The sequence below is a fragment of the Pempheris klunzingeri genome, chromosome 12 (genome assembly GCF_042242105.1).
Source record: "Pempheris klunzingeri isolate RE-2024b chromosome 12, fPemKlu1.hap1, whole genome shotgun sequence".
Classification (NCBI taxonomy): Eukaryota; Metazoa; Chordata; class Actinopteri; order Acropomatiformes; family Pempheridae; genus Pempheris; species Pempheris klunzingeri.
In genome coordinates, this window is record NC_092023.1 from 2,630,153 (window position 1) to 2,647,226 (window position 17,074).

General features: G+C 43.0%; 2 protein-coding genes across 2 annotated transcripts; both read left to right on the forward strand.

The window, feature by feature from the left end:
* The first annotated feature begins 383 nt into the window (after positions 1 to 383).
* Positions 384 to 4,447, forward strand: LOC139211280 (collagen, type XIX, alpha 1). The gene is made up of 5 exons (XM_070841568.1): positions 384 to 438; positions 2,385 to 2,517; positions 2,802 to 3,198; positions 4,077 to 4,160; positions 4,439 to 4,447. Exons 1-5 carry the CDS (start codon positions 384 to 386, stop codon positions 4,445 to 4,447), a joined length of 678 nt encoding a protein of 225 aa, XP_070697669.1.
* Positions 4,448 to 4,696: 249 nt separating this feature from the next.
* Positions 4,697 to 16,659, forward strand: col9a1b (collagen, type IX, alpha 1b). Its single transcript, XM_070841245.1, has 32 exons — positions 4,697 to 4,771; positions 5,275 to 5,337; positions 5,442 to 5,477; positions 5,578 to 5,640; positions 6,721 to 6,774; positions 7,128 to 7,163; positions 7,274 to 7,297; positions 7,409 to 7,462; positions 8,500 to 8,553; positions 8,799 to 8,831; positions 8,929 to 8,985; positions 9,072 to 9,125; positions 10,377 to 10,430; positions 10,550 to 10,603; positions 10,782 to 10,835; positions 10,934 to 10,987; positions 11,108 to 11,161; positions 11,244 to 11,297; positions 11,407 to 11,460; positions 12,070 to 12,114; positions 12,223 to 12,276; positions 12,366 to 12,419; positions 12,524 to 12,577; positions 13,234 to 13,305; positions 13,498 to 13,533; positions 13,641 to 13,685; positions 13,810 to 13,842; positions 13,928 to 14,074; positions 14,876 to 14,930; positions 15,860 to 16,048; positions 16,173 to 16,250; positions 16,463 to 16,659. Exons 1-32 carry the CDS (start codon positions 4,697 to 4,699, stop codon positions 16,657 to 16,659), a joined length of 2,040 nt encoding a protein of 679 aa, XP_070697346.1.
* Positions 16,660 to 17,074: the final 415 nt, after the last annotated feature.

The following is a 17,074-nucleotide window of genomic DNA, read 5'->3' on the forward strand; positions in this document are numbered from 1 at the left end:
CTTTAAAGCTCCTTTCTACAGTATGCACACAGTAGATTCTGGGTGCAATAAGTCAAATTTAACTTGTCAGTGCAGATTGTGTAAAGGAGGGTCATTAATGTTCAAACAGCAGTTTAATTTATTATTTCCTTGCTCTAAAATTTCCAAATTTTATAACAAATTCCCCGGAAAACATAATGAAATCTGGGCTTTCTGGTAATAAACACAACGCACTGGCTTCTGGATGTTTTCACTGAAATGAAAAACACAAGACCTAGACTTCAATTTAGAAAATGCATCCATATAAGATGATGAGATTTTTTTTTTCCTGCTCCTGCAACCACAGCTTTAATTGCTTCTTAGTCAGCGTCTTTTCATTTCCAGTTTGGACTGCACGGGGAACAATGCTGTCGGGATACTGTGCAACCATAGAGATCACAGAGAATGTGGATTCTGGAAGTGCAAATAAAGCCAAGATAATATTATCTTTTCCACAGCTAATTTACTTGGTATTAATTATGGTACACAGTAATTTAAGTACAATTACAAATGGAATACAATGCTGTGATTGTGTGCTTCAAGAGGTGTGACCATTAAATCCAAGGTGGGTGCAGGAGGACGTCTGTGGAATGTAAAGTTGACACTGTGGACACTGTTGACTCACTCCCCTAAATAAATGACAACAGTCAAGCCTATAAGAGAGCCCTCACTGTGACCTGACGTTTTTCACTCCTGCTGAGGGAGCAACTGTCCAGGGTCTTGTTCTCTCCTGGAAGCCAATCTGTAGAAACATCCAGCAGCGGGAGTTTGTTTTCCATTTCCAGATCACGCTATGAAATGGGTGGAGTCAAAAGGTAAATAATTTACTCAGTAGTGGCACTTTTAACTCTACAATGACAGCCATTATGCACATACACATATTTCTCACTCAAAAATGCATGCTACAATGAGGTTTTTAAAATAAAAATCTGATTGCGTTTCAGAAATATCCTTTTGTACTCATTGTGCTGCTGCTATGTGATGCCACAGTGTCTTTGCACAGGACTTCATTCTCAGAGTAAGTAGTGCTCTGCGCTGCAAGGTGCAATTGGTCCAAACATTTCATTAAAAAAAGAAACACTTCAGTGAATGAAGTAACAGGGTATTGCTGCAAAGGTGAGTCATGTTCACTTGCATGTCAGTTATCAATATCTGTCATCCCACTGGATTCTCTGTATGATAATCATGCTGTCTCCCTTTGTTGGGTTTCTCTGTGATGTGAGGACGACCTCTAGCATGTGTTTCTCTTGACATTCCTTCTAACATATGCAATTGACTTTTTTTTTTGTTGCTGACAGACTCTGTTAATTGATATTCATTCATATGAAACATTTATTGTATGACTACACTGTGTCTTTTCCATGAGGTGTCGGCATAATTTTATCTTCCCTCCGTGCACGTGGCTGCTCTTATCTATATTTTATGACATGTATCCTGCGTGGGTCTGTGTAGCAGCTCTAGCATTGCAGGGATAATAGAGTCCAGCTGTGTGCTAGTATATAGGTTCAGCTGTGCAGTGGATGGTCACAGCTGAGCAACATGCACTGATAAATAGTATACTGACAAAGAATCAGAATAGGATATGATATTACAGCATCAGCCCGGAGTCATACCACAAGTGTCAGATGTTTAATGCAATTCTGTCACCCTGCTTGGCAAATGGAGAAAGGAAACATCTGTTGTGTGTGAACCATTTATTCAACCTTGATAAAGACCTTTAACTTCCTGTCTAGTAGTGTAGAAACGGGCAAATTTAGAGCTTAAGTGTTAAAGAGGAAACCACAAACACTCACAGATAACCTAATATTTATTCAAGGCAGTGGTGCAGCTTTCCAAACACTGAGCTTTTATTCCCTCCCCACAGCACACACACACACACACACACACACACACACACACACACACACACACACACACTCTTCAACTACTAACCGGCTGCTTTCTTTTTCCATTTTGCAGCTGTGAGATTTTCATCTCAAGTTGGTATTCATAGGGAGCAGCAGTCCGTGTGCCCTCAGATCAATGTCGGGGAGGATCATTTCCCAGGTGGATTCACAAAAACTAAGCACAGTTTGATTTTTTATTTGCTTGACATTTGCCCTGTCCATGCTAGAAAAAGGATTACACAATATCGGCGCTGTGTAGAAATAGATATTGAATTAAAAGGTATAAATATCCTATATAAGAAGTCTATTGTTTGACATTTGACTACAAAAGCTGTCTCCAAAGAATCATTATGGCAATACCTTAATAAGAAAACTAATGAACACATAGTTTCTTCACTGTGGAGCAGGATCTACCTCAAGTCTTACATGTTCTCTGAGATGATTTTGCATGTAACCATTCTTGTGTCCTTGCCCCCTCAGGATTTTACATCATGTCCCAGTTCCACATTGCTGAGCTGGCAAGAAGGGGGACAGTTAAAAAGGTGTCGGGATCGTCTCCTCAGCATGTTGCTTATCAAATAGGCCCTGCGTTTAACTTCAGGATCAACACGAGGTAATGCTCAAGGCGTTCACATGGGTGGACACTGACACCTGGTGGTGGAGCTGGTATAACGCCCTTTACCCTGTCCATGGTCCTGAACACCACAGACTGGCCTCATCTGCACCATCACCTTCCTCCTGTAACCACTTAACAAGAGACAAGTCCATCTTAAGACAGTAGAGGATGGCACAATGAAAGTTCAGGACACAGTAGAGTGTCACAGACATCATGAATCATCTCTGGAGTATCAATTTTTAATCAAAGAATTGAATATTAATCCATCCTCCGTGTTTCAGATCAGCTTATCCGCTGGGACTGCCGGAGGAGTTTGTGTTTGTGGCCGTGCTGCGCATGAGCGGCGGCACCATCACTAAAAACTGGAATATCTGGCAAATGCAGGACGTGAATGGCAACGAGCAGCTGGCAGTCAGACTCAACGGGGAGTCTCGGTCTTTGGAGTTCACCTTCACAGCGCTGCACGCCGGGACGCACACTGTAGTCTTCAGCCCCCTGGCTTCTCTTTTCAATGAGCAGTGGCACAGAGTCCTGCTTGATGTGAGCAGGCGCTCTGTCAGCCTCTTCGTGGACTGTGCCATGATCGGTGCTCAGAATACACCAGCCCGACAAAGAGCCAGCCTGGACGGCTTCACGCTGATTGGAAAGCTCAAGGAGAACCCGGTGATGGCTGTTCCGGTACGTCCATCACGGCGCTGAGTAGCAAGCACAAGTGCTGCAACTCCAGCAGGGTCCTGTACGTTTGTAAAAGTTTTAGAAAGAGAAATTCCTGCACAGTTTACTGAAGGTCACCCACACTCACTTGCCACAAACAGCCCCTGGACATCCCAGCAGTTTATTGTTTGAGGCATGATGTGATCAGTTGTCAGAGCTTTTACCAGTGTGACATATTTTCTTACTAATATATATAGTTATTTCTTTGCATTAGTTTAAAAAAAAAAATCCTCCTGAATTCCGCTTGATTCTACTATAACCAGGGGGATTTGTGCTTGTAAGCAGGTTTTCCTCTGACATGCAGATGTTTGGGAATCCCTGTGTTTTCTCACTCTGCTGCTTGGTTTGTTCTGTGACATTGTTCAGCAGCTGAAGTCTGCTGCTTCTCCATTCAGGCTTCACCGCCAAATATGCGGAATTTGTTGCAGCTTGTGGTGAAGAAAACGAGGCTAAACAATCCTGCAATACCACACCACTGCACGCTGAATCCAGAGGCTCGGGCGCCTTTGTTGTGCCCAGTTACGCACGAACGCACATCTACTATACTATAAACCTACAACTATCTACTACTATAAATCCATATTTACCAGCTTTAAGCACATTATAACCACCAGGAGAGCGTTTAAAGCCCATAATGAAGTCCAGACTGCCACTAGTAGCCTGTGCTCTCTGCTGTTTATGGTGTGCTGCACAACAGTCAGACTTGAGGCTTAATTGCTAATGGAAACAGACTCTTGACTGCGGTGAGCTTGAACATACAGCCTCTCACAGGACTGGACTCTGTACACCTGATATGGTGATATTGTGCTCATCAACTGTTTTTTTTTAATTGATTTCTCCAGTTTGAACTCCAGTCCATGCTGATTCACTGCGACATGACCCGAGCCCGGACAGAGCCCTGCTATGACCTCCCAGCCAGGACATCGGTAAGGAGAGTTAATGAATTATTAAATTATTCTAGACCATCAGTGATACACTTTAAATATCGGTTCATCTGGATGAGCCCACATTGCTGTTAATGGAGATGCATCCAAACTGTGCGTAAAAACACAGTTTATTGACCAAAACTGCACATTTGAGTCTTTAATTTCGGCTCCACTTGTCCTCGTGAAGTCATCTTCATCAAGAGAGGACTGCAGTGCAAACTTAAATGTGTCACATCTAAGATACAGTGTGAATCAAATGATTGTGGGTCACAGCAGAGGTTAAATAGCCCGCTGACCCTGCCTATTGGTGGTGTCTGCGCTGTGGCCCCTCCCCGCGGTGTCCCCCCTGTAAACCCTCCAATCCCTTCCTGTAACCAAACATTGCATGAATATACATGAGCCCCTGATGGCTATGGGACCTCGGACGGTCTAGATAGCCGAAGCGGATTCAGTTGGGTTGTTTTGTCGGGGGCTCGTTCAACCCAACAAATCCCAGAGAAAGGACTACTTTTACCTTTCCTGCCCACGGGGACATCATGGCTCGGGCCCCCGGCGTCAGAGGACCACTTCTGGTTCTGCTTCTGCAGCTTGTCCTTATCTGCTCCGCACAAGTAAGACTTTTTATGTCTCTCTCTCTCTCTGTCTGTCTGTCTGTCTCTCTGTTGTCTCCATAGACTGATGTGACAGAGGTGCAGGTGAGTCTTCTCCTGGTGTTCATGCTAAATAACAAGATCCATTAAACATACAAGTTCTTGCAGTCAAGAAGTTCCAGATTGTTTTCTTTAGTAGATTTATTAAATTTATCTGTGACGGACAAAAGAGATGCTGCTTTTGTCAGGACTCTCTTTTTTTATTTTTTCCTTTTGTAAATTGCTCCCTAATGCTCGTGAAATCAGCTCTATAGGCAGTGAGCTGCTTCTGTATATCCCACAGACAGCCTTGTCCTCTAGCAACATACAACAAGGTGCACCTGTTTCATTATTGTCATATTGTCTTTGTAGCAGTGGACCAATGCAGATAAAATGGCACAACTTGGAAGGGTAGTTTTCAGAAACTTAAGATGATACTTATTCCTTATTATCCTCCTTATTATCATTTTTGCTGCTTCACTCAGAGGAGCCAAGGACCTTCTGGCCCTCCTGGACCTGCAGGTGTCCCAGGAATTGATGGCATTGCCGTAAGTGCTCTCTGTTCTGTGAGATTGTTCACATAATGTGGCAAATTCCTTGCAAGTAGTTCACCGTTTGCTCCCCGTAAAGCAGTGAATCTCCTTTGTTTCAGGGGGAGAGGGGAGAAGATGGCGAGGATGGTCCTCCTGTAACTATAACATTTGATATAAAAACATTAAAAAGATGTAGTGCATTGCTTTTCATTGTGTGGCTGAATTATGTGTGTGTGTGGGACCTTTTGTTTTTAGGGAGCTGACGGAGATGGAGGTAAACCCGGCTCTTCGGGGTTACCTGGAATTCCTGGAAATGATGTGAGTACTCACAGCTTGTTATATGTTACATATTTGGTGTTTGCTGCATTAGTCGGGTCAATGTGCAACCCACAAGGGGGTGGAACTACAAAGTGTGATCCTCCCACCATATATCTGATGTTCACACGTATCAGCCTTGTAGAATGACCAGTGAAACTTCACATTTAGCAGGGGAGCTCTGGGACATGGGCGCAAAAATGTGAGGAATTCATTAAACAGGATGAACAAATCCAAGTTTCCCTTGTAACAAGGTAAACGAGGGCCTGGGTGTAATTAACTTTGCACCCTCAGAGTTTAAAGGAGGGTTAGGAAAATATCCAAACATAATCCTGGTGCTGCTGATGGACTGATAAAGAAGGGCTGTAGGTGTGTTCAGTTCAGTTTAAAGGTTCATTTCAACACTCATTCAGAAGGCAGTATTATAATCTATCATAAAAATGTCCATGTTTTGTGCATTATGAGTCCTTACCTGGGTTATATGCACTTTGTGACTTAGTGCTGTATGAATAAAGAAGTTCATTATGATTATTATCATTTTACCTCAATACATGGGCCAGGACTCTACAAACAATGGCAGCTTTGTTGGCTGAGCGCTGTTGGTATCTCCTGTGGAGAATCCTCAAAACGGTGTGGAATGATTCCTTTCACTGCGCTTGTTTGAAATGAGCCGGAGGAATGTAGCTCTCTGCTTGGTTTGCAGTCTGAGACTTTTGCCCTCTGACTTTTTCTGTGTGTCTGTTAGATTGAACACGCTCTTGTGGACGTCATGACGCGATCCAAAGCGGAGCTTTAATCTCAATGTGGCTCAGTACCATGAGGCTGCAGTGCACTTTATATTGAGACACTTCAGAGGAGGGAGTTATAGTCAAAGTTAATCCCACTTGTGAATACGTATGACTCCTCCCACTGGAGTATTACTGTGTTGTGATGATGTAACGAGGAGATTTGATGCCTGCTGAGGTAGCTGATGTATTTAACCTGCATATGGTTTCTCAAATGTACGGTGAAAATATCTAGATGCTGAATTGCTCCAAGGTTTGTTATGATGTATTAGTTATGCATGATGTCTCTTCTCTGCAGGGTTTGACCGGCCCTATTGGAGATCCTGGGCCCGACGGCCCCCTTGGACAAAAAGTGAGTGACTAATGAGCCTTTGCCTTCCTGCTTCAGAGACTGTCAGTGAAATGGTGCCAAGCTGCTGTCCGGTCTTCTGGCAAGGCAACGGGAGCTGCAGTGCATAAACCAATTCCTCATGACAAATGAGACTTAATCCTGCAAGTCTTCTGTGTAATCTCCGTGGGGAATGAAGCCCCAACATCGGTCCTCATTAGGCTAAACAATGATGGGTCAAGTGTGCCCAACACGGTCATGTGATGAGCTGGAGGAATGTGAATTCAGACTGTCTGCAGCTCAATTTTACTTGCAGTATTTCAGTGTTTGTTTCAAAACCCAGCTATGTATGTAATGTGTTTGTCTTCATCCTTTAGGGTGAACCTGGAAAGTCTGGACCTCGCGGAGCAGCTGTGAGTAGTGTTTCCACTCTGAACCTGGACATTACACATTAAGTCTTTCTCATGTCGTGTACGTACACCAAATTCTATACATCACACTGAGTCCTGTTGTCTCCCTTTAGGGTGTTGGACCAGATGGACTCCCAGTAAGTAAAGTGTTCATGCTTCTCAATCACTACCAACCTTTATATTACATTTTTTCTAGTCTTTATCAACAATGTGTCGATACTGAACACATGAAATGTGACTTTGCACAGGGACCGCCCGGGCCTGGAGGACTTACGGGTGAAATGGGAAAAGTTGGACCACCTGTGAGTAGAGATAGAGCAATGGACTGTGACTCTGTTTCAAGTTAGGACTACAGGAAACAAAACACACTGCTGCATCAAATGCTTCCAGCATGAGCACTGAGGTGCTGGTGTGCCACCACTGGCAGAACACACGTGTTTATCTTCATGTGTCGGCCATGATAACAAGAGAAAGTCGGTCCAAGCCGACATTGAAGTATGTGGGTGGATTGTAGACATCACTGAAACCTGTCAACAGATTATTTGAAATAATTTTCTGTCATGATTTGATTCATATAAACACTTTTACACAGGCTCTTGGTTTATGGCTTGAAAATCAACACAAAATATGAGATATTCAGCATTACATCTGAGTAAATTGCCTCTGGGTCATTTGTTAGTGTTACATTATTTTTACTTTACAGGGAAGACTTGTTTTTGATTCATTTTAATCTTTATTTTGCCCTTGGCTATAGTTGCCAGCATCAGCTTGCACTTGATTTCAAAGCAGTGATTTTGGAAATGCAGTCAGGGATGTGATCTGGGTTTAGCTGTCATTGTGTCACAGTACAATTAAAATAACATCACCTCCTGCTACACATGAAAATATGGACTTTCAAACATTTCCCTGAATGAGCATCTGCACGTGAAATCAAAATCAATCCCACTAGATAAAATCTGGTTGACGTACATTTGTGTAAGAAAAGAAAGGTGAATGGTTTCTATTGTTTGTTTTATGGATGTTTCTTCTTTTTTAAACTGCGTTAAAAGTTTTTGCAGTGAAGGGAGTCAGTGTAAGTTTAAAGTAAACTTATGGTTTTAGGATAATTTAGGATAACAGTACTTTTGGCAGTTCTCAGATGCTACTGTAGCAGAGTGTGTAATTCACAGAAAAGTCCCTGTCAGGACTCCTAATGACTCTTGACAGGACCTTTAGAATGAATATAATTTTCCTGTCATCTGTCTTGCTGATAGAAATCTTCAGTATTCAGCAGTAATGGAGAGCTCATTGCGTTTATCCTCTTGGTTTAGTGTCTGACACATTTTATTTCTTTCCACAGGGGGCCATGGGTGTGAGAGGGCCACAGGGACCTCGCGGACCAACGGGGCCCAGAGTGCGTGACACAGTGTCATTTGACATTTCACAAGATTAGCAAATGATTACATTTGGCTTTATATTTCACAAGGGAAGGAGCATGACGCAGCCATGAAATCAATTTGGCCTCATTAGTGATGCCACCACTGCACACTGCTGTCCTTCCTCTAGTGATTTACAAGCTCCTTCATGATCCATCATGATGTTATATATATATTATATATTAATATATAAGCGTTAACTTGTGTTTTCTCCAACCTTCAGGGTGCAGCTGGAATGCAAGGCAGTGCCGACCTGGTAAAGCTTTGTTTTCTGGAGATTAAGAATGAGGTCTTTTTGTTTTATTTTGCATAAGATGTCAAGAATATTTTCTGACTTTTATTTTGCTGTCTAGTGTCCAAACTCTTGTCCACCTGGGGCCGCTGGACATCCCGGCCTTCCTGGCATGAAGGTGAGCAGCAGAGTGAAATCATGCTTGTGTACCGAAGTACAGTGTGATTGATGGACACTCACTGTATTCTCTGTGTGTGTTTCTAGGGTCACAAAGGTGTAAAAGGTGAAGCAGGGGAACCTGGGAAACAAGGGCACAAGGTAAAACACGCTCAACTTAGAGACAAATCTCAAAAAGTCATTTTCTAGTCATGTCAAATGAACACATGCAGATCGATGGAACAAATAAACACACAACAAAGTGGATTTACGCTCCGCATAACAGTGAATTTCCCTCCACAACTGTCACACATGCCACAACATTTGGCATGAGAAAAAAAATTATGCATGACTTCAATGGGAATTCCCAGCGCCATCGAGACAAGTATTATTTGTGCTGCTCTATTTCAAGGCAAAGTGATACAAGCCTGTGTGTAATGCCTCCGACTCCTTGTAATGCACGGAGGATGATTTATTTAAAATGATGTTCAAGCACAACTACCCTCTCCCTGTAATGTGCCTATGCACTGTATAAATGGAAATGAGTCTGGGCCTATCTCCCTTTATCACCACACGCCAGGATATGATTTACTGTCCGTCCCCGAGAATGATTTTCTACTTCACTGAGAGTTTCATTTCAGGGGCCTTTTGCCCGTTTTCCACTTTCAAATTCACAAAAATAAATTTGAGCTAAAGTTAACAACATGTTGTGCAAGGGTTGGAAGTGTGTAATTTCTTGATATTCAACAAGGATATTGAAATATAACTATTTGTATTTGAAAGATTGCGCCCTGGTATGTGGTTGTAAAGGAAAACGATTGTGTGACCCAGTTACAGACAGAAACATGCAGCGCTTTGAAACAGAAACAATGAATTGAATGAAACAGAAGTGGAATATTTCAGACGTTGTAAAATCTTTCTTTCCCTCTGTCTCGTCTCTATGACCCGTTTCATCACACTCATTTCTGTTTGTCGTGTAATATTTGATTATTAGCTATGCCTTGTTTACATGTCGTAATAGCAGTTCTAATAAACGTAATTAAAAGGAGAAAAGCTGCCTTCTTAACCACAGGAAATGTGTGCAGCCGAACCCCTATCTATCTTAATGGAAATGCCTCCTCAGGTCTCTCAGTGTCAGCATTTAAATTATTTGTAAATTGCAAAGCAGGGGAACTGTAATTTGTTGAGTTAAATCATCAGCTTTTGACCCCTTACAGTCCATTAGGAACACTTTTCAGAACGGCTGCCTCATTTTCTAATTAACCACACCGTCGATAGGAGCAGACTCTGTTTTCATTTCTCTGCAAGAGAGGCACCAACGGGATGCCACCGGCTTCACTCCTCTAATGTAGCTAGATTTGTTGTCCAGTGTTTCATCTGAGCGCCAATGTCGTTTCTCTTTCATTCACTCAGGGTGAGGAGGGAGACCAGGGAAGTCTGGGGGAGGTTGGATCCCAAGGACCGACGGTTAGCTTCTGCATTTAATAGATGATATTACAAGTGACAGTTTGTTTTTTACTGTGTCTATTTTTCTTTTTTTTTTTTCTGCTCACTGAGCCACCTGTTGGGTCTGCTTGTTAATTCAGGGTCCTCAGGGAATTCGTGGAGCCATGGGAATGATGGGCTCCAAGGGAGAGATGGTAAGTACCTCCATGATTTTTAAGCCCATGCTATATTTCATATACGTCACATTCCTCCTGTTACTTGAATTACTTGAAAATTCAGGGTAAATACCACGAGGAGCTCCAGCAGCTGCCTGTTCAAATGTTTATTCTTTAAACAGATTATAATACCGATGCTTATGTTGTTCTCTGGCAGGGAGCTCGAGGTCATGATGGAGATCCCGGTCCCCAGGGTGTTGCAGGGGCAACTGTGAGTTTGTCCCACAGTGCAATTGCTGTTATTCCTCTTGTGCTTTTGTTATATATGTGGTATGCATGAGCAGCATGTGATTCAATGCATTATTACAGGGGGATCAAGGCCAGAGAGGTGTGATGGGTGAATCTGGGCCTATAGGTGAAACGGTTAGTAAACACACCAACAACATGGACATTTTCAGAAGTAGAAAATAAACCTTGATTCACTGGTTGGTACAATTTGAACAAAAGCACTAAACGTAAAGGTATTGTTTGTTTACTGCTCAGGGTGATCAAGGGCTGAGAGGAATCACAGGTCTTCCAGGTCCCAAGGGAGAGGCTGTGAGTATTTGATCAGTGACAACAAATAAAGATTTAATGTTCAGATGTATTCTCTGTCACATACTGTATGTTTTATCTCCAGGGCTTGCCGGGTGTTGACGGTCGCGAGGGTATTCCTGGGATGCCAGGAGCAAAGGTAGAGCATCATTTCTTCTTCTATTATTATTATTATTGTTACAGTTTATAACAGTAAAATGTGTTGGCTATTTGGCTGCTTCATTTTTTCACTGTCTGCTTCCCTCCAGGGAGACCTTGGAAAGCCAGGCGTTCCTGGAGAGGTCGGACTTCAGGGGCTTCCTGTGAGTATGACCTTTGACCCCAGACTGTCAAGACCAACACTGATTGGATGCACATGAGTAAACCCACCAGGAGCAGGTTAAAGCACCATAGCTCATGGGGTATAATACTCATCTCCACATCCACATTGGAGTTAAAAACAGCGTTCAGAGGAAAGTTTTAGCATCACATATTTTATGATATTTCATTAAGCTGACTTACTTTCAAGCAAATACTATAGAACTCATCCCTCTGTGTTATTGCAGACATAAAGCAGGCTGTGTCTTCCTCGAGCAGGAAAGTGAGAGCAAAGTTTTTCTAGCCTTTTAATCTGTGATTAGTCTAATCAATGGCACTAATGAGGATCAGTAGGTAAACATGAACAGCCTGCTTGTGGCAGCATTAAGAAAGATCTTGTAGGCATAAAAGTCATCCCGTGATTTAAATATCCAGAGCACTTTTATCACCTTAGGCTTAACAAAATGCATTTCTGTCATGCTCTAAGCCTGCTGTCTTTGTGCTGCAGTGATTCTCACAGGCAGGTCTATTAGAAATATCTCTCCTTTGTTGTAATGAATTGTTCTCCTTGTTTTTGTTTCTGTATCTCTCCAACACATGCTCTCTGTTCTCAGGGTTTGCCTGGTTCGCCTGGACCAAAAGGCTTGAGCGGCACCAAGGTTGTTTGCTTCATCAGTCATTGAATATCATCAGTTGTTCGTTGCGTTGGTTTGTTTTTCTTACATTATCGAAATCCGAAAGCAATGTTGTTGTTTTTTTCTGGACAGGGAGACGCTGGTCAGCCAGGCTTTCCTGGAACAATGGGACCTGCTGGCAAAACAGTGAGTAAGAACAGCAAACGTTGAGAAATGCTGTTGTGATTTTTGCCTCCTCTGATGCGTCACTGTGTGGTTTTACTGTCACACTACAGGGTGAGCGGGGAGAACAAGGAGAGGTGGGACCTGTCGGACCTATCGGTGAACCTGTGAGTAGTTTTGCCTGCTTGAATTTCTATTTTCTGTATTTTGTCGTCCTATTTTAATTTTAAACTCACTCCTTGTTGTTATTATTCTCTCTTCTTCCCCACAGGGAGATATTGGAGAGCGAGGCCCCGCAGGTCCATCCGGCAAGCCAGGTGCCAGGGTAAGTTATAAACACATGAGCACAAATATATACAATTCCGATGTTAACAGAATGATTTTGTTTTAATCCATGCCTTTATTTTGAAAAAATAAAGTGTACAGCCAATAATCATTAGTGGTTATAAATAGAAAACCCTTTAGAGAATACATACACAAGGAGAGGCACCAAACAATACTTACCTCTTGCATTCTTTTTTAAAACTTTGAATGAAAGACGGTGAAAAGGAGGGAAGCCTCACAGTGTATGGTCCTGGCTGTTGTTTCGCTGGAATGTCTCAGAGAATAGACCGAGGCTGGATCTCACATGAGGTCTATTTTCACAGTAAGGGGAGACTCGTAAGCAGCAGGCTGAATGAGCTCTCTGTTCTCCTGGCATTCCTCAGACGGTCGGTCACTGATCAAAGGGAGAATGGCACACACAAACATGCTGCAGAGAATAAGAAGCAATGCTGAGCTGTGTTCAAAGTCCACAATGGTGCACACACAACATCCAGCCTTTTATTTACTATTATTTCATTTCAGAAATGTTAACAGATATTCTGCTTTATGAAATAACTTAAAAAACAGCATTATTTCTCCTGTAAAATCTGCTGTGGATCTTAATATACGTTGATAAGATGTTTCTACCCATCAGATGTGCATGTTTATGTGTTACAGGGGCCCAAAGGTGATCCCGGCCTTCCTGGACTCCCTGGTCCTCCTGGCCTGCCTGGGATTAAAGGAGAGAGGGTAAGAAAGCACCACAGAGACATTTCAGGTTGAGGATTATTGTCTTAAACTGCAAGAAAGAGATTAACGCTCAACAACAACCTGCTGATCAGCTCCCTCTAGTGTGAACAGACAGAATATTCTCAAAGTCTGATTTCTGCAAGCATCAACACTCCATGATCATTCTTTAAACGTTTGTTTGGTTTAACACAGGGAGAGCGTGGAGAAGGAGGACCCAAAGGAGAGCAGGTATGAAATTCTGATACTAAACATTTATTCTCCCTTTATAGTAATAATGCCTTTAAATAGCATGTAGGTTGCTCTGCATAAATCATTTACAGGCTGTGTTTTCATAGGGAGAACAAGGTGACGAGGGAAACCCTGGAGAGAAAGGAGAAGTTGTAAGTTGTTCCACTAACATTAATGTTATTAATGTAACTATTCAGCATCTTTATTCACAATACATACTCACCAGAATACATTGTCACTGTGTCCATCCTCTGTGTTTCATAAATAATGTCACAGGGTGAGGGAGGAGAAGCTGGACCTAAAGGAGAGGTGAGTTCAGACAGACTACTTTAACCTGTCTGTGTGTCAAACCACCGAGAAAGTGCTGCAGTTTTGTAATACTTCTCTTGTTAAGGCTGGTAACCCTGGTGACGCTGGCAGAAGAGGTCCCGAGGGGAGTCGAGGCCAGCCTGGCATCGAGGGGCCACCTGGCTCACCTGGACCACGTGGCATGCAGGGGAACAGGGGTCCAACTGGAGTCAGAGGGACCCAGGGTCCTGCGGTAGGTCCAAGTTCAGAGAACACGTATGAGGAGACCTGCGATGGTTGTGTGACACAGTGAGGAGCAAGCCAAGGGTCCTTAACCAAAACTGTGAGGCCTAAAAGCTTTGGTTTAGCATGAGGGATTACAGGTAGTCAACAATCACACTCCTCAGCTGTGATCTGGTCCTTCTACACAGTACTTTCTAATACAATGCTAATATTTTGTCTACCCTCTGTATAGTTGGTGCAAAACACTCTTGTTTATGCTTAAAGTCACAAAAACAGAAAACTATTTTCCAGCAACACCGTCGTATGCTGCTTATTTTCACAAAGCTACTTACTGGTTAGGGTCAACTTTCAGGAGGATATACAGCAATGGTAGTAATTTCCTCCTTAAAAGTGTGTAGAACATATAAAAATACTTAGGAAGAGGCCAGTAGACCTTCAGGGGTGGATCCTTCTCCCTGCACACTTCTAAAACACTGAACCTCAATCCTGTGCAGCAGCAGCAGGGAATACATCAGACTACATAAGCAAGATGCTCAAATTCAATACCTGTGTTGTTGAAAGGGTATCCCCAAACTGTCAAGTTTTCAGAAGAGGAGAAAGGAAGCCCTATTTTTAGCTTCAGCACAGTGCACTTAGAGTGTATTAAACAGGTTTTATAAGCCCGAAAACAGCAGAATCTTCTCCTCCCAAACAGAACCGAGCGGATAAAACAGGAGGAGTGTTGTTTCCACTGGATAACAGCAGCGTGGAGTCTCGACATGATGTTCGACTCTGTCGCGACATCTATTAAGTCCTCTTTTTTTCCTTTCAGGGTAAAGAGCCAAGCGATCAGCACATCAAACAAGTTTGCATGCGAGTCATGCAAGGTAAGAAGTGATAGGCCTTTGACCTCATTTATCTTTCTCTTGTGCCTCATTTCATGACTTTAATCTTTCCCAGAATGCCTCATTACACAACCACACATAGAGCCGCCCCTCCGTTGTCTCATTGATCTGGGCGGTTGCTGAATACTCTCAAGTTAAAAGAGGCAAAGTTTCATAACCAAAAACATGAAAGAAGCTTCATTCTTTGTTTATTTGATGGATGAAAAATCCCTTCACCGAGCTTCAGAAATTTTTTCACTGAAGTCGCAACCTGTGTTCTCTTCATTCTGTAGCTCTTACGTCTCCACAACCCATCTCCTATACTCATGATTTTTTTATACCCGATGTGCTGAAAAATTAATTTCACCTCCAGCAGACCTACACTCCTCTGCTTCCAGCACAGAGTCTGCCTGGAAAGGAAATCTTAAAAAAAAAAAAAAGAGCACTCAAGCAGGCGCTGCATGAATTTTCATCAGGAGCCAGAAAACTGGAATCTTAAGTGCAAAATACCATGCAGCAAGGAGCCACAGGAGATTAATATTATATCCTCTGCACTATGAACATAAATTTTCTGTCACTGATTGCTTGAAATAAAGAGTATTATCTCCTTTCTGCTCAATTTACGGAGGGCTTATGGAAAAAGGTTGAAAAACAGGAGAAGCTCGAGGGATATCGTGACCACAGATTCACCTTGTTCTGCTTCACTCTGAACTCAAGTACAAGAGCTGTTGGCCCATCTCCTCCATGACAGCTGCTTTGAGCTTTCAGAAACGAGCCTTCTTATGCAACGCCATGATTTATTGCTAAGTGTTATATCTTAAAAAGTCCCCTTGATAATTGTGAACTACAAGTGGAACATTCGTGTCCTGCTGCCTGTTCTGTACGTGATGGGTCATCTTGTTCTTCGTCTTCTTTCGGTTATCCTCCAACAGAACAGTTGGCCCAGTTAGCTGCTAGTTTAAGGAGGCCAGAGTCTGGCGTAGCTGGTTTACCTGGAAAACCTGGACCTCCAGGGCCTCCTGGGGCTCCAGGAGACAATGGCTTCCCTGGGCAGTCTGGAACAAGAGGCCTTCCAGGACTTAAAGGGCCCAAAGGACCTTTAGGAAGGAAAGGAGCCAAAGGTAATGAATGTATTGGCAGGTGTCACTGTTTAGGGTGATGTGAGCAAATGATACATCAAATAAAACAATGACACGTTTGTCTTTGTTGTGCACAAACATCTTCATAACAAAATATGTCTTGTAGGTGAAATGGGAGACAGAGGCTCCAGAGGGCCCACAGTACGGGGACCTAAAGGTCAGCCAGGACCCCCTGGACTTCCTGGTGAGTCAGTTTTGCCTCTTAAACCTGCTCTTCAACCTTGAAGGGTATTTACATGATTTTTGTTCAGATCACTAATATTAAAATCGAGTTAGGAAGAGGAGGAGCGATTAACAATATCCAGAAACTCTTTCATTGTATATAAGTGCACGTGACTGTGTTTTAAGACTTTAAATTGAGCAGCTAGCATCCTAAGGTGACTTCTGTGGTTTCAGGTGAGCCGGGTAAACCTGGATATGGTCAGGATGGTCGGGACGGGCAGAGGGGACCTCCTGGAGCTCACGGAATGGCCGGCGTACCTGGGCCTCCCGGTTCAGCCGGTCCTAATGGTTACTGTGACCCGTCGGCCTGCAACCTCCAGGCAGGAGCCGCTCACCAGTCTCTGGATGTGAAGGGACCTGCAGGGAACTAAGAGCCACTCTGACAGAGACAGAAAGACTGTTGGATTAGGTCCCCTGAGCACACAACATTTTTCACACTGCCTTCCAAACGGGCTGCGGTTGGTGCGGTGTCTTCAATCCATTAACCTCTAGTCTTGTGAGCATGTTATGTGCCAGCCACATCTCCATCAGAAGGAGGCAAAAAACAGTGTTTTTAATGTGCTTCAAGAATCTAGCTTGTTCTGGAGTTTTCAACCTGAGAGTTGTTTTGATATTTTCAGGATGATGTGCTCACATTTCTGAGACGATATGACCAGAAACGTTTGTTTATCCCACTCTCCTTGTACCTCTGCCTGCATCTTCTTTTTGTTTATGTCCATTTACACTGCTCCTATTAATTAAAGGCTCATCCGTTTCCCACAGAACATTTCAAATACTCAAAGCAGA